Source organism: Electrona antarctica (genome assembly GCF_951216825.1).
Source record: "Electrona antarctica genome assembly, chromosome: 8".
NCBI lineage: Eukaryota > Metazoa > Chordata > Actinopteri > Myctophiformes > Myctophidae > Electrona > Electrona antarctica.
The window spans coordinates 52,911,634-52,939,550 of record NC_136789.1 but is presented as its reverse complement, the minus strand read 5'-3'; the positions used below and the strand labels follow the sequence as shown (position 1 = coordinate 52,939,550).

General features: G+C 44.3%; 1 protein-coding gene across 3 annotated transcripts in view; it reads right to left on the bottom strand.

The window, feature by feature from the left end:
- The window catches only part of LOC306927424 (disks large homolog 4-like), a 309,688-nt gene that overhangs the window by 30,597 nt on the left and 251,174 nt on the right, over positions 1–27,917 (bottom strand). For all 3 annotated transcript variants that reach the window (XM_079507155.1, XM_079507157.1, XM_079507156.1), the window contains 3 exons: positions 21,255–21,396; positions 13,031–13,166; positions 4,186–4,342 (listed from right to left, as the gene is read on the bottom strand). In XM_079507155.1, the coding sequence (XP_079363281.1) occupies positions 4,186–4,342; positions 13,031–13,166; positions 21,255–21,396 (435 nt within the window). The remainder of the gene's footprint in view (positions 1–4,185; positions 4,343–13,030; positions 13,167–21,254; positions 21,397–27,917) is intronic.

Genomic DNA, 27,917 nt, shown 5'->3' with positions numbered 1-27,917 from the left:
TTCGTGCTGTTTTATAGGCCTACACATTTGTTTTTAATCAAATTAAAATTGTTCCTCTTTCTTCAACCTACTGTAAATTCAAGAGTGAATACCCACATTTAACGCTAAATGAAAATCAACGGAGCACTTTAGTGCAGCCTTAGTGCCTGAGACCCTAACCCAATACATCAACATTAACATTAGAGCAGCCTTACTGCCTGAGACCCTAACCCAATACATCAACATTAACATTAGAGCAGCCTTAGTGCCTGAGACCCTAACCCAATACATCAACATTAACATTAGAGCAGCCTTACTGCCTGAGACCCTAACCCAATACATCAACATTAACATTAGAGCAGCCTTAGTGCCTGAGACCCTAACCCAATACATCAACATTAACATTAGAGCAGCCTTAGTGCCTGAGACCCTAACCCAATACATCAACATTAACATTAACATTAGAGCAGCCTTAGTGCCTGAGACCCTAACCCAATACATCAACATTAACATTAGAGCAGCCTTACTGCCTGAGACCCTAACCCAATACATCAACATTAACATTAGAGCAGCCTTACTGCCTGAGACCCTAACCCAATACATCAACATTAACATTAACATTAGAGCAGCCTTACTGCCTGAGACCCTAACCCAATACATCAACATTAACATTAACATTAGAGCAGCCTTACTGCCTGAGACCCTAACCCAATACATTAACATTAGAGCAGCCTTACTGCCTGAGACCCTAACCCAATACATCAACATTAACATTAGAGCAGCCTTACTGCCTGAGACCCTAACCCAATACATCAACATTAACATTAGAGCAGCCTTAGTGCCTGAGACCCTAACCCAATACATCAACATTAACATTAGAGCAGCCTTACTGCCTGAGACCCTAACCCAATACATCAACATTAACATTAGAGCAGCCTTAGTGCCTGAGACCCTAACCCAATACATTAACATCAACATTAGAGCAGCCTTAGTGCCTGAGACCCTAACCCAATACATCAACATTAACATTAGAGCAGCCTTAGTGCCTGAGACCCTAACCCAATACATCAACATTAACATTAGAGCAGCCTTACTGCCTGAGACCCTAACCCAATACATCAACATTAACATTAACATTAGATCAGCCTTAGTGCCTGAGACCCTAACCCAATACATCAACATTAACATTAACATTAGATCAGCCTTAGTGCCTGAGACCCTAACCCAATACATCAACATTAACATTAGAGCAGCCTTACTGCCTGAGACCCTAACCCAATACATCAACATTAACATTAACATTAGAGCAGCCTTACTGCCTGAGACCCTAACCCAATACATCAACATTAACATTAACATTAGAGCAGCCTTACTGCCTGAGACCCTAACCCAATACATCAACATTAACATTAGAGCAGCCTTAGTGCCTGAGACCCTAACCCAATACATCAACATTAACATTAACATTAGAGCAGCCTTACTGCCTGAGACCCTAACCCAATACATCAACATTAACATTAGAGCAGCCTTACTGTCTGAGACCCTAACCAAATACATCAACATTAACATTAGAGCAGCCTTAGTGCCTGAGACCCTAACCCAATACATCAACATTAACATTAGAGCAGCCTTACTGCCTGAGACCCTAACCCAATACATCAACATTAACATTAGAGCAGCCTTACTGTCTGAGACCCTAACCAAATACATCAACATTAACATTAGATCAGCCTTAGTGCCTGAGACCCTAACCCAATACATCAACATTAACATTAGAGCAGCCTTACTGCCTGAGACCCTAACCCAATACATCAACATTAACATTAGAGCAGCCTTAGTGCCTGAGACCCTAACCCAATACATCATCAGCAAATCTCTTCTCTAGAATACTATACTTCAATTATGTTTTTTAAAGACTACTAGTTAATTCAATGACTCTTTTTGATACAGAGACAGTCATGGCGGAAAGACTAACTGTTCAGGAGAGGAAAAAAACTGATTTTCTTTTTTTTTATGCAAAATGAGTTAATAGCACAGGCAAACTCTTCACATACTAGAGCATAATATGCTCTAGTATGTGCATTTATTTCAGATATTATCTGAAATAAATGTCAGAGCTGAAATCGACATGTACATATGAAATATTAAACATGTAGCTAGGTGTAATGTTCGAGACCACAGACGTCAACCTTTCAAGCCTGTTTTCTCAACTCGCTGTTTTCTGCAAGACATTACTCTATAATCTCCAAAACTAGTGGGTCAAACTGAACAACCAATATGTCAATTTGAAGCTATGATTCGTTGTTTTCTGCAAGACATTACTCTATAATCTCCAAAACTAGTGAGTCAAACAGAACAACCAATATGTATGCTTTCATATGACATGAACAAACAAAATACATCAATGACTTAGCCTCGGTCAGAAGCGGTACATCATTATTATGTATTTAGCTCCAAAATCTGAGGTCTCACTTGTTATCTTGTTTCTGGAAGAAACCTTGGAAAGTGAGAATATGGGACAATACATGTTCTGCGGAGTAAAGTGCTGAATAAGCATTAAAGGTATATTCAGTGATTTCACTTATATCACTTATTTTTTGGATAATCCTCCCTACTATAAAGTGTGCTGACCATATAAGGACTTCTTCCATGTCCCCAGTGAGCCCCTGGGGTCAAAAACCCTAGTTTCGGTTTGGGCTTTGGGTGGCAAAGCCTTCATCCAATCGGGATGAGAGGGGCCTTCCTCCAATCATGATCGAGTGGGGCGGGCATTGGTGCACGTGCTGTTGGTCTGTTGTACTTCCCCCACTGTAGAGCGTGTGCATGTGCACATCTTGTTACCGGGTGGACCGGGTTTTTTTCCAAATCACCCAAATCACTGAATGCTCCTTTAAATAATGATTTGACAATCTGCATGTCTTCTCATGTCATCACTCGTACGCTGTCTTGCTTTGGGCTGAAGGAACGAGGCCAGGGATGGAAACCCAGTGAATGTTCATTTCCACTTAATCACGCTACCAACATATTTTATTCACATGCTTATGGTCTGCTAGTATTTCCCCCTCTAATCTAGTCTAGACCAGTTCTCTCCACTGAAAAGAGTAGTCCTCGACTCGCACCGAGTTTTAGTTTGTAAAAACATTCCTTCCTCCAACTTTAATATTCTGCCTATGAGGGAGATTCTGACAGTGCTTCTCAATGGGAAACGGAGCGGTTTGTTGTGCCATTCGAGAAGTCTGGTGTGTGTGACCGCACCCTTAGGCCACACCGCTCTTTAACACTCTTTATGCTAAGTACGTGTATACTGTACACGTCCTGGGAATCAAAACCACGGGGTGCCTTGGACGTGTATAGGCGTCCTTAGGTCGTTTTTATAAATATAATAAAAAAGGGTACTCTGTGTGTTTCGCGCATGCACACTGGCGTTCACTTCCGTGTTTGTGGCCCGATTAGAATGGCCTGTAACTCTAAAACTAGGGCGCTCTCCATGGTTTTGACCAAAAGGGCAATGCTCTGTCTTCATTTCACATCAGGAAGCATCTCGTTTGGAATATAAACGCTTCTAGAGAGACTTTAGCATGACCAGCGTGAAGTAAGAACGGAAGATTATGACTCCCGGTTTAGGGGGGTAACGGAGCGTGGGGCTTTTCAGAGTAAAATCTGCCCATCTGATTGGCACTCTAGCGCCTTTATTCTGAAAAAAACATCCCTGGCAAAAATAGTGTTCATTCTACCAAATGTCTGCAAACTGTTCCATTCCCATTGAAACGCATTGGCAGAATCTAACCCTCATAGGTAGAATAAAAACGTGGTGACCGTGCCCCTCTAACGGTGAATCCAGAATCCAGAAAAAAAAAGGTGCCAGAGACTCCACATACAACAGCAATTCAGTCCATAAAGACCAAAACACAACTCATATTAATCATTCAGATTCTGTTCTACCAACGTGCATTTCTCAGGTGAACTAGAAAGATGCAATTATGGAAAAATTGCAAAGTGTGGTTGCCACAATCGCTAATATAGACCCCTCCCAGTAATGTTGCTAGCCAATTAACAATGTCATGTCACCCCTGTGATCATGTGTAGTAATTCGGAGGGGATTTATCCCCCAAAAATCATGTTTTTGCAACATAAAGGTTAGATATTTCCATATTTGCGGCGAACTATTACTCTTTAAAGATGAAAGCAGCTGGTGCGTGCTCTTACGCTCAGTATCTGGTCCCCCTTGTGCAGCTCTCCGCTGAGGTCGGCCGGGCCCCCCGCCAGGATGAAGGAGATGAAGATGCCCTCTCCGTCCTCTCCGCCCACGATGTTAAAACCCAGCCCCGTGGAGCCTCGGTGGATCAGCACCCTGCGAGGGTCCCTGTATGGGACACAGCATGGATTGATTGATTGATTGATTGATTGATTGATTATTTTATCAAGACAATAGAAAATGCAAACAGTACATGGTACAGTCAAAGCACATTGGTCCAAACGGATAGCACCGAAAAAAAGACCTTGCGGTCTTGTTTCCAATTCAGGTCCCATTGCATTCATTCACAAACTCGACAATGACAATAATCGAGATAGCTCAAAAACATGATAACTATGTACAGGTGTGATGATCGGGGATCATCTTATGAGTATTATTGTTGTGAGATATTATGAATAGCCTTTGTATGGGCATATTTATATTTACTAGAGTTCTCACATTGTTATCGGCTACACAGTACCAGGGTGGGGGGAGTGGTTGCCTGTGTTTTCCCTAATCCTCCGCAGGTGGACTGATTGATGATTGACACCTAGAGAAGCTGGCCCGTCTGTCAGGGAGTGATCGGCCCTGACTGGCTGTCGGTCTAGAGTGGGCGTGCTCCTGATCATAGCTCTCCCTACTCACCTATCCTATATCAGTCAGTCTGTTCCTGGAAGGCGGTGGGGAGACAGAACGGAATCCTCTCTCTCCCAGCCGCCACACTGACTGTGGACTTTTGCCATACTGTTTGATATAGTTTTGTCCCTTCGGAAAGGACTCGTTCCTCTTTAGTTGTAGTGTTCATTTGTGTCTGTTTGATAGGTATTTTCTTTTGAGTTTGTATTCTGTAAAGCATCCATTTCATTATTTAATTCATCTTTATATAAATAAATATTCACATTTTGAAGCTGGTTTCCTGTCGATCCATTAAATGTTACACTTAATTACCCCTAGACATATTGGGTTGTAACAACAGGTCAGGTCGAAATTCAAGGGGGGGGGGGGGGGTATTAGGAGGTGGGGCAATCACCTTCTCTCCTTTTGATCCGCTGACAATGACAGGTGAATTTCCAGACCCGTTTAAAAGGAAGCCAGTGATTTGCTTGTTTTGAGGGAAGGCATTGCCCCCTTCCATGTCACGCCTGAGTGGCAGTGCTGTGGAAAATGCACAACATTTATCCATATTTGTTCTAAATGTGGGTGGCACCAGATCATTATGTATGCTCCCTCTAGTGTTGTGGCTGTGGGAGTTGCTCACCTTTATGAGGTAATCATTCAAATAAATGAGCACTGAGGGCATGGGGGGCAGAGCTGCATTTACAATTGTGAATGTCAGTCCCATTTTCAACTGCTTGCCTCTAACAGAGTTAATAAAATCACACCCGTGTGAACTGAGTGGTGCAAATCCCCCCCCCCCCTCTCTCTCTCATTAGCAGGCAACAGTGTAGCACTATCTCTCTCTCTCTCTGTTTCTGGCACAACAGCGCCACTTTTGGTACTCATTGGTACTGGTGCTCATAGTCACACACAAACACGGTTGAACACACGGTTGAACACACGGTTGACACGGACATTGCTGTTCCTTGGAGTGGTTGCACCACTCAAAAACCTACCAGCACCCTGTGAGGTTAACGGTATGGGACACAACAGAGTTAATAAATGTTAAGGAGGGACAAGTGGAGAAGAGACCCAGTAGAACTATTAAATAAATGTTAAGGAGGGACACTAGTGGAGAAGAGACCCAGTAGAACTATTAAATAAATGTTAAGGAGGGACACTAGTGGAGAAGAGACCCAGTAGAACTATTAAATAAATGTTAAGGAGGGACACTAGTGGAGAAGAGACCCAGTAGAACTATTAAATAAATGTTAAGGAGGGACACTAGTGGAGAAGAAAGAGACCCAGTAGAACTATTAAATAAATGTTAAGGAGGGACACTAGTGGAGAAGAGACCCAGTAGAACTATTAAATAAATGTTAAGGAGGGACACTAGTGGAGAAGAGACCCAGTAGAACTATTAAATAAATGTTAAGGAGGGACACTAGTGGAGAAGAGACCCAGTAGAACTATTAAATACATGTTAAGGAGGGACACTAGTGGAGAAGAGACCCAGTAGAACTATTAAATAAATGTTAAGGAGGCACACTAGTGGAGAAGAGACCCAGTAGAACTATTAAATAAATGTTAAGGAGGGACACTAGTGGAGAAGAGACCCAGTAGAACTATTAAATAAATGTTAAGGAGGGACACTAGTGGAGAAGAGACCCAGTAGAACTATTAAATAAATGTTAAGGAGGGACACTAGTGGAGAAGAAAGAGACCCAGTAGAACTATTAAATAAATGTTAAGGAGGCACACTAGTGGAGAAGAGACCCAGTAGAACTATTAAATAAATGTTAAGGGACACTAGTGGAGAAGAGACCCAGTAGAACTATTAAATAAAATGTTAAGGAGGGACTAGTGGAGAAGAGACCCAGTAGAACTATTAAATAAATGTTAAGGAGGCACTAGTGGAGAAGAGACCCAGTAGAACTATTAAATAAATGTTAAGGAGGCACTAGTGGAGAAGAGACCCAGTAGAACTATTAAATAAATGTTAAGGAGGGACACTAGTAGAGAAGAGACCCAGTAGAACTATTAAATAAATGTTAAGGAGGGACACTAGTGGAGAAGAGACCCAGTAGAACTATTAAATAAATGTTAAGGAGGGACACTAGTGGAGAAGAGACCCAGTAGAACTATTAAATAAATGTTAAGGAGGGACACTAGTGGAGAAGAGACCCAGTAGAACTATTAAATAAATGTTAAGGAGGCACTAGTGGAGAAGAGACCCAGTAGAACTATTAAATAAATGTTAAGGGACACTAGTGGAGAAGAGACCCAGTAGAACTATTAAATAAATGTTAAGGAGGCACTAGTGGAGAAGAGACCCAGTAGAACTATTAAATAAATGTTAAGGAGGGACTAGTGGAGAAGAGACCCAGTAGAACTATTAAATAAATGTTAAGGAGGGACACTAGTGGAGAAGAGACCCAGTAGAACTATTAAATAAATGTTAAGGAGGGACACTAGTGGAGAAGAGACCCAGTAGAACTATTAAATAAATGTTAAGGAGGGACTAGTGGAGAAGAGACCCAGTAGAACTATTAAATAAATGTTAAGGAGGGACACTAGTGGAGAAGAGACCCAGTAGAACTATTAAATAAATGTTAAGGAGGCACTAGTGGAGAAGAGACCCAGTAGAACTATTAAATAAATGTTAAGGGACACTAGTGGAGAAGAGACCCAGTAGAACTATTAAATAAATGTTAAGGAGGCACTAGTGGAGAAGAGACCCAGTAGAACTATTAAATAAATGTTAAGGAGGGACTAGTGGAGAAGAGACCCAGTAGAACTATTAAATAAATGTTAAGGAGGCACACTAGTGGAGAAGAGACCCAGTAGAACTATTAAATAAATGTTAAGGAGGCACTAGTGGAGAAGAGACCCAGTAGAACTATTAAATAAATGTTAAGGAGGCACTAGTGGAGAAGAGACCCAGTAGAACTATTAAATAAATGTTAAGGAGGCACTAGTGGAGAAGAGACCCAGTAGAACTATTAAATAAATGTTAAGGAGGGACACTAGTGGAGAAGAGACCCAGTAGTACTATTAAATAAATGTTAAGGAGGGACACTAGTGGAGAAGAGACCCAGTAGACCTATTAAATAAATGTTAAGGAGGCACTAGTGGAGAAGAGACCCAGTAGAACTATTAAATAAATGTTAAGGAGGGACACTAGTGGAGAAGAGACCCAGTAGAACTATTAAATAAATGTTAAGGAGGGACACTAGTGGAGAAGAGACCCAGTAGAACTATTAAATAAATGTTAAGGAGGGACACTAGTGGAGAAGAGACCCAGTAGAACTATTAAATAAATGTTAAGGAGGGACACTAGTGGAGAAGAGACCCAGTAGAACTATTAAATAAATGTTAAGGAGGGACACTAGTGGAGAAGAGACCCAGTAGAACTATTAAATAAATGTTAAGGAGGGACACTAGTGGAGAAGAGACCCAGTAGAACTATTAAATACATGTTAAGGAGGCAAGTGGAGAAGAGACCCAGTAGAACTATTCAATACAATGTTAAGGAGGGACACTAGTGGAGAAGAGACCCAGTAGAACTATTCAATACAATGTTAAGGAGGGACACTAGTGGAGAAGAGACCCAGTATAACTATTAAATACATGTTAAGGAGGGACACTAGTGGAGAAGAGACCCAGTAGAACTATTAAATAAATGTTAAGGAGGGACACTAGTGGAGAAGAGACCCAGTAGAACTATTAAATAAATGTTAAGGAGGCACTAGTGGAGAAGAGACCCAGTAGAACTATTAAATACATGTTAAGGAGGGACACTAGTGGAGAAGAGACCCAGTAGAACTATTCAATAAATGTTAAGGAGGGACACTAGTGGAGAAGAGACCCAGTAGAACTATTAAATAAATGTTAAGGAGGCACACTAGTGGAGAAGAGACCCAGTAGAACTATTAAATACATGTTAAGGAGGGACACTAGTGGAGAAGTGACCCAGTAGAACTATTAAATAAATGTTAAGGAGGGACACTAGTGGAGAAGAGACCCAGTAGAACTATTAAATAAATGTTAAGGAGGGACACTAGTGGAGAAGAGACCCAGTAGAACTATTAAATAAATGTTAAGGAGGCACACTAGTGGAGAAGAGACCCAGTAGAACTATTAAATAAATGTTCAGGAGGGACACTAGTAGAGAAGAGACCCAGTAGAACTATTAAATAAATGTTAAGGAGGGACACTAGTGGAGAAGAGACCCAGTAGAACTATTAAATAAATGTTAAGGAGGGACTAGTGGAGAAGAGACCCAGTAGAACTATTAAATAAATGTTAAGGAGGGACACTAGTGGAGAAGAGACCCAGTAGAACTATTAAATAAATGTTAAGGAGGGACACTAGTGGAGAAGAGACCCAGTAGAACTATTAAATACATGTTAAGGAGGCAAGTGGAGAAGAGACCCAGTAGAACTATTCAATACAATGTTAAGGAGGGACACTAGTGGAGAAGAGACCCAGTAGAACTATTCAATACAATGTTAAGGAGGGACACTAGTGGAGAAGAGACCCAGTAGAACTATTAAATAAATGTTAAGGAGGGACACTAGTGGAGAAGAGACCCAGTAGAACTATTAAATAAATGTTAAGGAGGGACACTAGTGGAGAAGAGACCCAGTAGAACTATTAAATAAATGTTAAGGAGGGACACTAGTGGAGAAGAGACCCAGTAGAACTATTAAATAAAATGTTAAGGAGGCACTAGTGGAGAAGAGACCCAGTAGAACTATTAAATAAATGTTAAGGAGGGACTAGTGGAGAAGAGACCCAGTAGAACTATTAAATAAATGTTAAGGAGGGACTAGTGGAGAAGAGACCCAGTAGAACTATTAAATCAATGTTAAGGAGGGACTAGTGGAGAAGAGACCCAGTAGAACTATTAAATCAATGTTAAGGAGGGACACTAGTGGAGAAGAGACCCAGTAGAACTATTAAATAAATGTTAAGGAGGGACACTAGTGGAGAAGAGACCCAGTAGAACTATTAAATAAAATGTTAAGGAGGCACTAGTGGAGAAGAGACCCAGTAGAACTATTAAATACATGTTAAGGAGGGACTAGTGGAGAAGAGACCCAGTAGAACTATTAAATAAATGTTAAGGAGGCACACTAGTGGAGAAGAGACCCAGTAGAACTATTAAATAAATGTTAAGGAGGCACACTAGTGGAGAAGAGACCCAGTAGAACTATTAAATAAATGTTAAGGAGGCACACTAGTGGAGAAGAGACCCAGTAGAACTATTAAATAAATGTTAAGGAGGGACACTAGTGGAGAAGAGACCCAGTAGAACTATTAAATACATGTTAAGGAGGCACACTAGTGGAGAAGAGACCCAGTAGAACTATTAAATAAATGTTAAGGAGGGACACTAGTGGAGAAGAGACCCAGTAGAACTATTAAATACATGTTAAGGAGGGACTAGTGGAGAAGAGACCCAGTAGAACTATTAAATACATGTTAAGGAGGGACTAGTGGAGAAGAGACCCAGTAGAACTATTAAATACATGTTAAGGAGGGACTAGTGGAGAAGAGACCCAGTAGAACCATTAAATACATGTTAAGGAGGGACTAGTGGAGAAGAGACCCAGTAGAACTGAGACAAGTCATTCCATGCTGCTGCGTGGCTGTCAAATGAACATATAAATAATGCAGTATTTTCCCTGGCTGCACATCAACGGTCCAGTCAGTGTGTGTCCAGTCAGAGGCTACTTTAAACCACATCGACCGAGACCGATTCTATAAAATGTCTTCGGTTTTTTGAAAAACCTACGTTTCTATGTCCGTCGTTCTCAAACATTTTCATATCAAAAAATATATGTAATTGGCCGCCAACCCCCATCTGAAAATATGTTGTTCCAGGGACCCCCCAGAAGCAAAGATTTGAGTTAAAAACGTTGGCTCTGAAAGAATATATATTCAAAGATTTGCACCACATTACGACCACATCACGACTTTTCAAAAATAGCAGACCTACAAGCTTGCGCGCTATGAGCTTGTAGATCTGCTATTTTTCAATAGCTAAAGTAGAACAGAATGCTTAAAACACCAAAAGGGGTTCCCGCCCAAAATGGGTTAAAACCACCACCACTAACGAGACAAGACAGCCTTGACAGTTGAGAAGAGAGTTCAAGTGATGCCAAGAGACACAGCACTTCCTTCCTCGCAGAATGGGAGGAGAAGATCGTTGTTTTGTTTTCTCATCATACCGAATGGAAACGGCATTCGTCTCATCTGTAACGACTGTTCGGCATGCATGTTTTCACTAAGCTGGTTCGTACGGTTAAAAGGTTTCGTGACATTCATTTTCATTAATGTTTATTTTTCGTTTTTCTTTTAGGTTTTATATAACCTCAATTACACCCACACGAACATTCTGTGGATGTTCTGTGTTCTCGGGTTTTCTCTGTGGGTTCTGAAGCCTTTTGAGCTATAATGAAAACAGGCCTCAACAGTGACATCTGCTGGCAAATTGTAAATGTCATATTATGGGATGACATCACAGTCCGCAGGAAAATTAGAGCACTTGTTTAAGCCAGAAAACCACAGACCACAGAAAATCTATTTGGGTGCAATTGAGCTAAAAAACAAACAAAAAAAAAAAACGTCTTTTTAATCTCACGATCCCTTTAAAAGGGATATTTCACTTTCCAAAAAACTTTTGGTCATTTCATCGTCTACTCAGGCTTATGTGAACACCCTGGTTACTGGATTTTCAGTATTTAGATATTTGATTTTCATTGTCCCGCCCCCTTCCTATACAAATCCATTGTAACTTCAAACTCCTTTAACTATTAACCATGATAGATTTTTTGTCATTTTTGTTTTCATTTATTTTTAATAATTATTTTGGAAAAGAACCTCCTCCAGGAAGAGGCCAGAGGAGACTAAAACGATAAATGAAAACAGTAATTAAAAAGGACAATATCATTCAATAGAAAAAAAGGTTGGGTGTTTTCTATGAATCTATCATGGTTAAAATGGAGTTTGAAGTTATAGGTTTGTATAGGAAGGGGGCGGGGAAGCTAAAATTAATATCAAAATACTGAATCAAGCAACTTAAAAACTGTCCAGGGTGTTCACACATGAAATATCCCTTTAACGCCCACCCGCCCGCCCGCCCGCCCGCCCGCCCGCCTGCCTGCCTGCCTGCGTAATGTGTACCATTCTCACCCAAAACATATAATTATGACATGGCGACAACAAGCAGTCCTCCAACCACGCAGGATAATTATGAACATTTAAATCATAGTATTCAGTAATTGATGGATTTATGAATGAACCGAGTTCCCAGCTGCAAGGCAAATTGATAATTAGTTTGTACTGTACAGATAGCACTGTAGAAATATCCCTATTATGCAAGTATAAAGACAACAAAATCCTATACATACTACGCTGTAGTATGATCAAGTCGGGCATTCATTTACGAAAAACAAAAACAAAACAAAAAATATATATACAAAAACGTTTTTTTTGGTATTCAGACAGCCAGCAATGAGTAAAATGCTTCCAAAAACATTTAGTCTGTGACACATCTAGGGGCCACAATCTGCATTCAAAGATTTTCCTAGAAGCTTTGTCATTGGTCGATTTGCCCGTCTACTTCCTGATTGGTTAGTCATTTCGACCGCGGTTTTTTTTCGACCAATGACAAAGCTTCTAGGAACATCTTTGAATGCAGATTGTGGCCCCTAGATGTGTCACATAGAGACTACATTTTTTGGGGAGCGTTTTACCCATTGCTGGCTGTCTGAATACCAAAACAAGAAAGATTTTTGACATAGTATTGCTTATAGCAGCTTTAACCCATTTAGACCTGAGGACGATATAATTCTTGTGACAGTCGTTCTCAAACAATGTCATGTCAAGGACTCACAAAAATATATGTAATTGGCCGCCGACCCCCATCTGAAAACATGTTTGTTTTCAGAAAACATGTTTGAAAACATGTTTGTTTTCAGATGAGTTAAAAACGTTCGCTCTGAAAGAATATATATTCCAAATGTGCGCCACATTTTCACGATTTTTCAAAAATAGCAGACCTACAAGCTCGTAGCGTGGCACTCGGTGCCGCGCTATGAGCTTGTAGATCTGCTATTTTTCAATAGCTAAAGTATAACATAATGCTTTAAACACCAAAAGGGGTTCTCGTTCAGAATGGGTTAAGGGTGTGGCTTTCTCTCTCTCACTCACCTGGGCAGGTCTTCATCTCCCATCATGCCGTGCAGTACGGGCGAGAAGCGGCTGGGCGAGGTGGGCGTGAGGGCTTGTGGGTAATCTGAACCCAGGTAATTAGGATGGCTGATGTCCGTGTCCATATGGGAATACGCTGCACGGGGGGGGAAATCACAGAAAACACACAAAGAGAAAGAGAGAGAGAGAGAGAGAGGTCCTCAAGAAATGCACGGATAAAGGTTTCCCTTTAATTGAACTCTGAATATAACCAAATGGACCCTTTGGTTACATTCGAACACTGTAGTGTAGATAGTCCATAATGGGAACTAGTTTTCACTGTATAGCGCCACGGAAAAAAGGTGTAACGCAGAAACCTGTGGCCTGTACAATGATGTTACCGTAGGTGAGCGTCGCTGTTTGATTGACGTCGCGTAGAGTGGCTGAAATGTACCTGAATAATGCCTTTTATATTAACTGTATGTGAAGACATTGCGGGGGGGGGGGGGGGGGGGGATAATAAGCCTAGAACCTTGGCAGAGTGCTTATGAATAGTCTGTGGAAGTGTGGAGGCAAGTGGAGTTGCTGGACTGGTCAGCTCGATCCTAGCAAACACAACAGACACCATGTCGACCCTATTCTGATTCTGGTTAGTGAGATAATACTGTGAAGAAAATGCACCATTTAAAAACACAGTCTGTAAAGACAGAGCGACAGCGCCACCTGTGTTCAGAAAAAGCATGACTAAGGATGCATTGGAGTAGCATAGTGGAAATGATAACTCAAGTAAAGCGAATACCTCAAAATTGCACCTGAGTTTAATGCACTTCGTTACTTCCCAGCACTGGACAAAAGAAAAACCACTTGACAATGTCCGTTCATTGCATTAAAAAGGTGTCGAAACCGAACACGGGACCTATACAGTATAAAGTATTTAGAAAACAATTGCTGGCAATGGTGAATGGTGAATGAATGCACTACTGTAGTTTGAGCCGTCCTCTGACAAAACACTAACCTTTAGACAACACATTACCGCTGACATTTGAGACACCACAGAATGATGTAACCATGTCTGGGTTTTATGCAGCATTTCTTTTCCTGCCAAAGAAGTGGATTATGGCCCCAAAGAAAACAGGTGCTCTATGTATGCAACGTAACACGATCCAACTCTATAGGCTATAGTCGGGGTTTTCAGTTGATGCTGCGTGTTGTCTTTGTGTTGTCGCTGTCTCCAACATGTCTGCTACACACGATACGGCATCGCACAAGATATCGCGACGACACGCCCCCTACAGCGATGGTCCTCAATGTGGGGTCTGGACACCAACAAAATGTACTTGAGTAAAAGTACAAAAGTATCGGCATCAAAATGTACTTAAAGTACTAAAAGTAAAAGTACTCATATTGCAGAATGTCCCATTTCACAAGTTCAAAAGGTGTAGAAAATCTATTGAAAATAGCCGATCTACAAGCTCTCAATGCGTCGCATTGCGACGCATTGAGAGCTTGTAGATCGGCTATTTTCAAATGGCCGAAATGTATTAATGGTTAATGTATGTTTTCTAATCAAATTTAAATCGCCAAAGTAACTCAAGTTTTCAAATAATTGTAGTGAAGTAAAAGTACAAATTTTGTCTCCGAGATGTAGTGGAGTAGAAGTAAAAGTATTGGAAATTGGAAATACTCAAGTAAAGTACAAAAACCTCATTGTACTTAAGTACGGTACTTAATTAAAAGTACTTACCGGTAGTTACTTCCCACCACTGAAAAAATATTACGTAAGAAAGAGGCAAGCAGCCATATCTACAAGCTGACAGTGAGCTTTAGTTTGGCTATTTCCACAGTATTTAGCTGTGGAACCGAGTGAAACTAAATACAATTCCAAGTGCTTGTCAGGGCGGGGGTCTCCAGGGGGGTCCCCACCCACTTCAGTTTGTAACACTCCCAGAGTTAACTTAACACGGTGTATAGACTGGAGATTGTAGAGCTAAGAATCACGTCAAACGGAATATAAAACCTATGCAAAACCTGGTGGTCCTTGAAAGTACAAAGGACAACTTTGGGTTTTTTTCAACCAATGTTCATGTTTTATGTTAGAGGGGGGGCACACAGATGTGTACCCATATATTGTAGGCTATTATTATACCCCCTCCCTCCAGAACCGGTTATGACATTCCATAATGTTGATCCTTCCCCATCCATCCTTCCTCTTCGATGTCTCCCTTTTGACTGATACCTGTCCATTCAAATTTCAAACTCTAGACGGGCCTGCCCCAAAGTTATTAGTGCAGCAGCGCCCGGCAGCCGGCAAAAACTAGAGTTCTCAACTGGCCCACCTCTCCATTCAAACTCTAGACGGGCCTGCCCCAAAGTTATTAGGGCTAGGTCGCTCACTATAGTTGTACTAGACCCCAGGAAATTACATCTGGCCACAGTAGTTGTTTTCCCACAGTAGTTGTCTTTGATCTGCCCGGAGGTACAAAGGGCCGAGTCGTTCGTCCCAATGTGAACCAGGATCAGTGTGATGGATGGTGGGAGTGAATTAATTACACCTAGGAGCTTCTCTATAAGTTGGGACAGTGGCTCCGGGAGAGCAGCGTGTTGTTGCATGGGGGAGGTGAACATGCTTCAATAACGAATCGCCCACAATGAGCAGCGAGGGAGGGTGTCCTACCCTTAGAGTATATATCAGGGGTGGGCAATTATTTTTCCCAAGGGGCCAAATGAGAAACAGAAAATATTTTGGAGGGCCGGGCCAAAAGGCTGAACTTAATTATGCATAATATCAATTTTATTTCTGTATAATAAGCAGTAAATGGCATTGTTTTGCAAAGCAATGGTAAACAAAATGTGAAACATTTGACTCAAATTATAGGCAGTGACTATTTTACATCATGATGATGTACAATAAGAGCGCCACTCACTTCACATGGGTGTGATTTTTTTACTTTCTACTTGCAGGCTTGAGATGTTTCGTTTCCCAGTTGAAAACTATGTTTTTGTTTAAGTTTCAAGTCCTGTAAATACTAGCATTTTCTTTTAACAATGAGAACATTAGAGGTAGCTCTCTGTTCCATTCGGAGGACACTGGAGGTGTCACTTTCACAACCCATGCTTACTATCAGCGAGTGTTGACTCACAACCATTAAACAACAACGTTTAATAAGCCAACGGTAACCAGTGATGGTATTGTTGAGACTTGGCAGCCTGGCAGGCGCTGTATGTTGATGTGTGCACGTTCGTTCTGCCAGATTTACTTTGTGGTACAACGGTGTCGATCGAGTGTGCCGAAAACAGACGATCCACAAGCTCACGGAGCATCGCCCAAGCGTTCTGAACTTCAGAAGCATGCCACATTCTGGGCGCAACAACGCCTTACGATGCAGCATCTTAAAACATCTTAACTTTATTGGCGAGGCGCGTTAGAGTGGGTTAAATAAAGCAATGAAGCATAATGGGTTTTAACTTGTCCTCCTGCAAGGAAGTTTGGTAATCAAAGCATGCGCCTGCGCCTACCGTGTTGGAGAGCTGCATGCTTCATGCGGCTATTTGCATTCACCAACGTTGTTGTCAACAATAAATCCAAAAAGCTGACATTTTCGCATATGAGGGGGGTAAAGGAAGGAAGACAGGTTCTCAATCACACGCAATTCACGTGCACAGTTGACGTGCAGATTGTGTGCACTGTGAGAATGCATGGGCTTCAAAATAAAAGCGATGCGGTTTTAGTCCACCCATAAGGTAATTAGAAAGTATGTTTTATTTTCTGATTATCAAGTAATCTTTCGCGGGCCGGTCAGAGTCAGCCGGCGGGCCGTATTTGGCCCGCGGGCCGTACAATGCCCAGGTCTGGTATATATGAATAGAGACGGCACCCGGAGGAAACCCTAAGGCGAAATGGACATAGTGGCCGAATTTGGTATTGCAGTTTGGACCCAAACAGATGAACGCGCTGGTCCGTTGACTATCATTGCGCACGTTCATGATGACACGTGAACGCTGTTTCATACGTGAACGCACGTGAACGCGTGCAATGATAGTCAACGGCAGCACTCTGTTCCTACCCGGAAGGAGGAGTGAAATCGCCTCATGCGCTTTAGAGCAACGTAATGCAAGTGGATGGGAGGAGAAATCCAGTGCCGTCTCTATTCATATATACTCTAAGGTCCTACCACACCGGTAGGCTAGCTGTCCGACTAGCCCCGAAGCTGATGCCAGTATCGGTCTAGACAGGCATAAACCTAAATGAGGCTCGAGGTCTAAACATCCGATGACCGAAATTGTATTGTATTAAAGCATACAGATACAGCAACCGGAATCAGACGAGAATGGTGACTAAAATGTGGCTAAAATTGTGGTAAAAAGAATTCAAAGGTTGACCTTAAGAGAAACTGCTGACAAAGCGACTTTCTGTTGCATGACCGGACCATACAAACTAGCAGCCTACCCACAGTACGGATGCAAAACACGCACCCTCCATCGTCCAGACCTTGGGAGTCAATCTGAGGCAGCTGCCAGTCAGCACAGTGGTGGGTGTGCTGTTGTACTAATTTAGGCGTTGATGTCACTAAGTACGTCCACAAGCTCTCGAGCTCTCCATATAAGAATGAGTGTTATGTTTGCATCATAAGTTTATATTTACAGTCCTAGGTCTTCATTTGTTATCCAATAGGGATAACAAATAGGGAGTGTCATCCTTTAGTTTGACATGAATTTGACATTTGACCTTCATTCGTCAGACCGCAGAAGATGGGAAACATACCGAAGATGAAAGAGCACAGACAGGTCAAACGCGCAAAACGGTTGTTTAAGCACCGCACGCAGAACTTAAAAAATACTTACGGGCAGAGGCTCAACGGGGGACAGAACTCACCACTCACCGACATCTTCTGTGTCGAGGGCAGTGACAAGCTCAGTGAAGAGCAGAAGCAGATCTTGGAAGATGGCCAGAGGCCGACGTCATACGGTGAGACTCCGACCGAGGAGCAGTGGAACTTGGCTCACCAAGCGGCAGGTGTCGAACAGTACCTGGCAACATTCGGGCGGTGGGGCGGACAGTCCCCACACGTCAAGGGTGAGCCTCCGAGTATGAGCAAGGAGCAGCTCCAGGAGGAACCCTCTGGAAAGGTGTACGAGCTGAGGACGGAAATGCAGACCTTGTCTGAGCAGCTGAGGGTCGCTCAAATGACAGCGGAGCAGATCAACCAGATCGTCTTGAAGAACAGCCAACTGAAAGAGGAGCAACAGGAGATGGAAACCATGAAGGAGACGCTGGCCGGCGAAATGGACGATTTCACCAAAATGAAAGAGTCGCTCGTCTCGAACCATAAGGACATGGAAAGGACATGCAATGATCTCGTCGGCACCAAGGCCAAGGAAGAGAAAGAGAAGGTCCGCAAGAACATAGACGCCTTGCAGGACATGCTAACATCCATGGGTTGCGATCAAAAGCGCCTCAGGCTAGGTTTCCAGGGTCACTTCGAGGAGTTGGCCACTGAGTTCCAGTACGTCCGGAATGAGATGGAAGTGAACGACAAGTTGCTCCAGGAGAGACGGCAACAGTTTAGAGAATATCAAGAGCTGGCGCAGAAGTTTAACACGTTAGCTCAGAAGATCAAAGACATGGAGGAGAAGCTGAAAGCTACGAGGGGCAAGTTCCAACGTGTGCAAATCTCCCTGGTCTCCAACCAAAAGGCCTTGACGGAAGCTACAGAGGAGAAAGACAAGCTGGAGCATGAACGGGACAGCACAGAGGCAGAATGGATCGCCGAGCAGCAGGTTTGGGGAATTGAGAAGTCCGCTATGGTAGAGGACTTCAGGAACCAGATGGGAACACAAGACAGGGACTGGATGGATGAGAGAGAGGACCTGTTCGAGGAAAAGAAGACAATCACAGAAAAGCTTTTCACGGCACAGAACAGGGGTGAAGATCTAGACGACGAGCTGATCTTTACAAAGACCCTGATGCAGAACGAGAGAAAGGCGCTCGCGGAAGCGGAAACCACGTTGGAGAAATGCGAGGCAGAGAACACAAAATTGAGGGACGAATCGACCGAAAAGGAAGAGTCGATAGTCAATTACAGAACGAACATCACAGCGAAAACCACCGAAGTCAAGGAGCTGAAGAGCGAGGTGAAAAAACTGACCAAGGAGCTCGACAGGCTGCTGGACAGGAGTAGGAGGAGGTTCACGTTGAAGGGGCTCATGCAGAAGCATTTTAAGAAAGCTGTCGATGAACTCATCATACAATCTACAGACCTCTGTAAGAGCGGAGTTGACAGTGTGGAGTTTGACAGTGCGGAGTGTGACAGTGCAGAGTTTGACAGTGCAGAAACATAATTGCCTTCCTTGATGAGTATCAACGACCGTCATCACCTGGGCACAGTCACAGACACACACAGCTCCCCTCTACAGTGCTCTACTACTTTCTCCAAAAGCACTTGAATATGATGGAATATTTTTTTTTGTATTTCAATGAATCGATTCATATCGTCGGGATTAATATCGATATATATCGATATACGATATATCGTTACATGCCTACTAATTATCATTATTTGGCGGGGCTTGATGCCGTCGTAATGACTGTTTTTTCACTTGCTGAAAATAGGCGATCTACAAGCTCACAACGCGTCACAGTGCGTGTACAATTACTTATATTGGATCTCTTGTCCACTAGTCCCTTGTTTAGTCTAGTTTTTATTTGTTGACGAAATTGTCAGCATGTTTAGTCATAGTTTTAGTCATCATAGCTTAGTTTTCAGTTAGTTTCCATTTAGTTTTCGTCAGTGGAAAAAGGTAGTCGACGAACATTTTACGTCTTAGTTTTAGTCGACGAAACCAACACTGGTATAGTGGTCAGTTAATACGTACTGTTGGTGAGGTGTGGAGGGTTGTAGTGGTCAGCTAATACGTACTGTTGGTGAGGTGTGGAGGGTTGTAGTGGTCAGTTAATACGTACTGTTGGTGAGGTGTGGAGGGTTGTAGTGGTCAGTTAATACGTACTGTTGGTGAGGTGTGGAGGGTTGTAGTGGTCAGTTAATATGTACTGTTGGTGAGGTGTGGAGGGTTGTAGTGGTCAGTTAATACGTACTGTTGGTGAGGTGTGGAGGGTTGTAGTGGTCAGTTAATACGTACTGTTGGTGAGGTGTGGAGGGTTGTAGTGGTCAGTTAATACGTACTGTTGGTGAGGTGTGGAGGGTTGTAGTGGTCAGTTAATACGTACTGTTGGTGAGGTGTGGAGGGTTGTAGTGGTCAGTTAATACGTACTGTTGGTGAGGTGTGGAGGGTGGTCAGTTAACACCTTGACTGCGTTGATTAAACTGCCGTGTTTCAAGCCTCCCTGCTAGGTTTAAAGTGACCTTTGAACTGCCACTGAACCGCCCGCTGAGTTGCTTGTCATGAAAACTTTTAAACGGTTGTAGTGTAGAAAAAGTAGACCATAGCGGCGGTAACGACAACGACGGGACAGCTGCGTGGCTAGTTCCTCCATGGCAGACTCGCCATTGTAAACAATGGGACTCAATTTCCCATAAGCCTTTGCACGCCGGCACGACGGACCTTTTTCGCGATGACGTCATCAAAACGCGTCTCAGGTCAAATTCTGTCCGGTGGGATTGCCCGTATGACTTTAAAACTGATTAAAAACGTGGATTAAACAAGCTGTTCTAACAATCAATTAACTCGGGCAAGTCGTGTTAGTCAAACTTGACTGTAGTGAAATGAAAAATACTTTTTTTAATTTTTAATTTTTTAATTACTTCCTGAAAACGAAAACGTGCTGCGTGACGACGTGTAGAGATACACATCAATAAAAGCCAATACAAATGAAGCTCACCAGTTTGATTCCCATGCTTCATTGTCCTTCTCCACAGCTGGTTTTGATTAAAGAACTACTCCGTTTTTAATCTCATTCAGGATGACATCCAGACAGTGTATTACTTGTTTTAAACGTAATCATCACGCTAAAATATGTATATAGGTGTATAGGTTAGAAATAATCCGCTGGCTTTTCCCCATGTCTCTCTGTCACTTTGTTTACAAACGAAATTCACGTGCAGGAAGTCACAGACTTTGAGACCCCATAGCCTTGAGGGATGTGACACTCTGATTGGTTCAGAAACGTCAGAGCCAGCGTTTCAAGTTGAAACTTCAAAATAAAATGTCCACCATTTCCGTTTCCCTACACCTTTAATACGTACTGTTGGTGAGTCGTGGAGGGTTGTAGTGGTCAGTTAATACGTACTGTTGGTGAGGTCAGGGGGGTTGTAGCTGTTCAGGTACAGGCTGTTGGGCTTGGCCACCCGGAGGTACACCACCTCGGCCGTGTTCTTCAGAGCGCCCACGGCGTCCTCGTGCATCACGTCCTCCAGGCACACGCTGTTCACCTGAAACACATCAACCATAACGAGCACATTGAACACACTGAGGCCAGGCACACACTGTTCACCTGGAACACATCAACCATAACGAGCACATGATGGAACACACTGAGACCAGGCACACACTGTTCACCTGGAACACATCAACCATAACGAGCACATGGAACACACTGAGACCAGGCACACGCTGTTCACCTGTAACACATCAACCATAACGAGCACATGGAACACACTGAGACCAGGCACACGCTGTTCACCTGGAACACATCAACCATAACGAGCACATGATGGAACACACTGAGACCAGGCACACGCTGTTCACCTGAAACACATCAACCATAACGAGCACATGGAACACACTGAGACCAGGCACACACTGTTCACCTGGAACACATCAACCATAACGAGCACATGGAACACACTGAGACCAGGCACACGCTGTTCACCTGGAACACATCAACCATAACGAGCACATGATGGAACATACTGAGACCAGGCACACGCTGTTCACCTGGAACACATCAACCATAACGAGCACATGATGGAACACACTGAGACCAGGCACACACTGTTCACCTGAAACACATCAACCATAACGAGCACATGGAACACACTGAGACCAGGCACACGCTGTTCACCTGGAACACATCAACCATAACGAGCACATGATGGAACACACTGAGACCAGGCACACGCTGTTCACCTGAAACACATCAACCATAACGAGCACATGGAACACACTGAGACCAGGCACACACTGTTCACCTGAAACACATCAACCATAACGAGCACATGAAACACACTGAGACCAGGCACACACTGTTCACCTGGAACACATCAACCATAACGAGCACATGGAACACACTGAGACCAGGCACACACTGTTCACCTGGAACACATCAACCATAACGAGCACATGGAACACACTGAGACCAGGCACACACTGTTCACCTGGAACACATCAACCATAACGAGCACATGGAACACACTGAGACCAGGCACACGCTGTTCACCTGGAACACATCAACCATAACGAGCACATGATGGAACACACTGAGACCAGGCACACACTGTTCACCTGAAACACATCAACCATAACGAGCACATGATGGAACACACTGAGACCAGGCACACGCTGTTCACCTGGAACACATCAACCATAACGAGCACATGGAACACACTGAGACCAGGCACACGCTGTTCACCTGAAACACATCAACCATAACGAGCACATGATGGAACACACTGAGACCAGGCACACACTGTTCACCTGGAACACATCAACCATAACGAGCACATGGAACACACTGAGACCAGGCACACACTGTTCACCTGGAACACATCAACCATAACGAGCACATGATGGAACACACTGAGACCAGGCACACACTGTTCACCTGAAACACATCAACCATAACGAGCACATGATGGAACACACTGAGACCAGGCACACACTGTTCACCTGGAACACATCAACCATAACGAGCACATGATGGAACACACTGAGACCAGGCACACGCTGTTCACCTGGAACACATCAACCATAACGAGCACATGGAACACACTGAGACCAGGCACACGCTGTTCACCTGGAACACATCAACCATAACGAGCACATGGAACACACTGAGACCAGGCACACGCTGTTCACCTGGAACACATCAACCATAACGAGCACATGGAACACACTGAGACCAGGCACACACTGTTCACCTGGAACACATCAACCATAACGAGCACATGATGGAACACACTGAGACCAGGCACACGCTGTTCACCTGGAACACATCAACCATAACGAGCACATGGAACACACTGAGACCAGGCACACACTGTTCACCTGGTACACATCAACCATAACGAGCACATGGAACACACTGAGACCAGGCACACGCTGTTCACCTGGAACACATCAACCATAACGAGCACATGATGGAACACACTGAGACCAGGCACACACTGTTCACCTGAAACACATCAACCATAACGAGCACATGGAACACACTGAGACCAGGCACACGCTGTTCACCCGGAACACATCAACCATAACGAGCACATGATGGAACACACTGAGACCAGGCACACGCTGTTCACCTGAAACACATCAACCATAACGAGCACATGATGGAACACACTGAGACCAGGCACACGCTGTTCACCTGGAACACATCAACCATAACGAGCACATTGAACACACTGAGACCAGGCACACGCTGTTCACCTGGAACACATCAACCATAACGAGCACATGGAACACACTGAGACCAGGCACACGCTGTTCACCTGAAACACATCAACCATAACGAGCACATGGAACACACTGAGACCAGGCACACACTGTTCACCTGGAACACATCAACCATAACGAGCACATGATGGAACACACTGAGACCAGGCACACGCTGTTCACCTGAAACACATCAACCATAACGAGCACATGGAACACACTGAGACCAGGCACACACTGTTCACCTGGAACACATCAACCATAACGAGCACATGATGGAACACACTGAGACCAGGCACACGCTGTTCACCTGGAACACATCAACCATAACGAGCACATTGAACACACTGAGACCAGGCACACGCTGTTCACCTGGAACACATCAACCATAACGAGCACATGGAACACACTGAGACCAGGCACACGCTGTTCACCTGGAACACATCAACCATAACGAGCACATGGTGGAACACACTGAGACCAGGCACACGCTGTTCACCTGGAACACATCAACCATAACGAGCACATGGTGGAACATACTGAGACCAGGCACACACTGTTCACCTGGAACACATCAACCATAACGAGCACATGGAACACACTGAGACCAGGCACACACTGTTCACCTGGAACACATCAACCATAACGAGCACATGATGGAACACACTGAGACCAGGCACACGCTGTTCACCTGGTACACATCAACCATAACGAGCACATGATGGAACACACTGAGACCAGGCACACACTGTTCACCTGGAACACATCAACCATAACGAGCACATGGAACACACTGAGACCAGGCACACGCTGTTCACCTGGAACACATCAACCATAACGAGCACATGGAACACACTGAGACCAGGCACACGCTGTTCACCTGGAACACATCAACCATAACGAGCACATGATGGAACACACTGAGACCAGGCACACGCTGTTCACCTGGAACACATCAACCATAACGAGCACATGATGGAACACACTGAGACCAGGCACACACTGTTCACCTGGAACACATCAACCATAACGAGCACATGGAACACACTGAGACCAGGCACACGCTGTTCACCTGAAACACATCAACCATAACGAGCACATGATGGAACACACTGAGACCAGGCACACACTGTTCACCTGGAACACATCAACCATAACGAGCACATGATGGAACACACTGAGACCAGGCACACGCTGTTCACCTGGAACACATCAACCATAACGAGCACATGGAACACACTGAGGCCAGGCACACGCTGTTCACCTGGAACACATCAACCATAACGAGCACATGATGGAACACACTGAGACCAGGCACACGCTGTTCACCTGGAACACATCAACCATAACGAGCACATGGAACACACTGAGACCAGGCACACACTGTTCACCTGGAACACATCAACCATAACGAGCACATGATGGAACACACTGAGACCAGGCACACACTGTTCACCTGGAACACATCAACCATAACGAGCACATGATGGAACACACTGAGACCAGGCACACACTGTTCACCTGGTACACATCAACCATAACGAGCACATGGAACACACTGAGACCAGGCACACACTGTTCACCCGGAACACATCAACCATAACGAGCACATGGAACACACTGAGACCAGGCACACGCTGTTCACCTGGAACACATCAACCATAACGAGCACATGATGGAACACACTGAGACCAGGCACACGCTGTTCACCTGGAACACATCAACCATAACAAGCACATTGAACACACTGAGACCAGGCACACGCTGTTCACCTGGAACACATCAACCATAACAAGCACATTGAACACACTGAGACCAGGCACACGCTGTTCACCTGGAACACATCAACCATAACGAGCACATGGAACACACTGAGACCAGGCACACACTGTTCACCTGGAACACATCAACCATAACGAGCACATGATGGAACACACTGAGACCAGGCACACGCTGTTCACCTGGAACACATCAACCATAACGAGCACATGGAACACACTGAGACCAGGCACACGCTGTTCACCTGGAACACATCAACCATAACGAGCACATGGAACACACTGAGACCAGGCACACACTGTTCACCTGGAACACATCAACCATAACGAGCACATGATGGAACACACTGAGACCAGGCACACGCTGTTCACCTGTAACACATCAACCATAACGAGCACATGGAACACACTGAGACCAGGCACACACTGTTCACCTGGAACACATCAACCATAACGAGCACATGATGGAACACACCGAGACCAGGCACACACTGTTCACCTGGAACACATCAACCATAACGAGCACATTGAACACACTGAGACCAGGCACACACTGTTCACCTGGAACACATCAACCATAACGAGCACATGGAACACACTGAGACCAGGCACACGCTGTTCACCTGGAACACATCAACCATAACGAGCACATGATGGAACACACTGAGACCAGGCACACGCTGTTCACCTGGAACACATCAACCATAACGAGCACATGGAACACACTGAGACCAGGCACACGCTGTTCACCTGGAACACATCAACCATAACGAGCACATGATGGAACACACTGAGACCAGGCACACGCTGTTCACCTGGAACACATCAACCATAACGAGCACATGGTGGAACACACTGAGACCAGGCACACACTGTTCACCTGAAACACATCAACCATAACGAGCACATGGAACACACTGAGACCAGGCACACGCTGTTCACCTGGAACACATCAACCATAACGAGCACATGGAACACACTGAGACCAGGCACACACCGTTCACCTGAAACACATCAACCATAACGAGCACATGGAACACACTGAGACCAGGCACACGCTGTTCACCTGAAACACATCAACCATAACGAGCACATGGAACACACTGAGACCAGGCACACGCTGTTCACCTGGAACACATCAACCATAACGAGCACATGGAACACACTGAGACCAGGCACATACTGTTCACCTGAAACACATCAACCATAACGAGCACATGATGGAACACACTGAGACCAGGCACACGCTGTTCACCTGGAACACATCAACCATAACGAGCACATGATGGAACACACTGAGACCAGGCACACGCTGTTCACCTGAAACACATCAACCATAACGAGCACATGATGGAACACACTGAGACCAGGCACACGCTGTTCACCTGGAACACATCAACCATAACGAGCACATTGAACACACTGAGACCAGGCACACACTGTTCACCTGGAACACATCAACCATAACGAGCACATGATGGAACACACTGAGACCAGGCACACACTGTTCACCTGGAACACATCAACCATAACGAGCACATGATGGAACACACTGAGACCAGGCACACACTGTTCACCTGGAACACATCAACCATAACGAGCACATGGAACACACTGAGACCAGGCACACGCTGTTCACCTGGAACACATCAACCATAACGAGCACATGATGGAACACAGAGACCAGGCACACACTGTTCACCTGGAACACATCAACCATAACGAGCACATGATGGAACACACTGAGACCAGGCACACGCTGTTCACCTGGAACACATCAACCATAACGAGCACATTGAACACACTGAGACCAGGCACACGCTGTTCACCTGAAACACATCAACCATAACGAGCACATGATGGAACACACTGAGACCAGGCACACGCTGTTCACCTGGAACACATCAACCATAACGAGCACATGATGGAACACACTGAGACCAGGCACACGCTGTTCACCTGGAACACATCAACCATAACGAGCACATTGAACACACTGAGACCAGGCACACGCTGTTCACCTGAAACACATCAACCATAACGAGCACATTGAACACACTGAGACCAGGCACACGCTGTTCACCTGGAACACATCAACCATAACGAGCACATGATGGAACACACTGAGACCAGGCACACACTGTTCACCTGTAACACATCAACCATAACGAGCACATGGAACACACTGAGACCAGGCACACGCTGTTCACCTGGAACACATCAACCATAACGAGCACATGATGGAACACACTGAGACCAGGCACACGCTGTTCACCTGAAACACATCAACCATAACGAGCACATTGAACACACTGAGACCAGGCACACGCTGTTCACCTGGTACACATCAACCATAACGAGCACATGATGGAACACACTGAGACCAGGCACACGCTGTTCACCTGGTACACATCAACCATAACGAGCACATGATGGAACACACTGAGACCAGGCACACGCTGTTCACCTGGAACACATCAACCATAACGAGCACATGATGGAACACACTGAGACCAGGCACA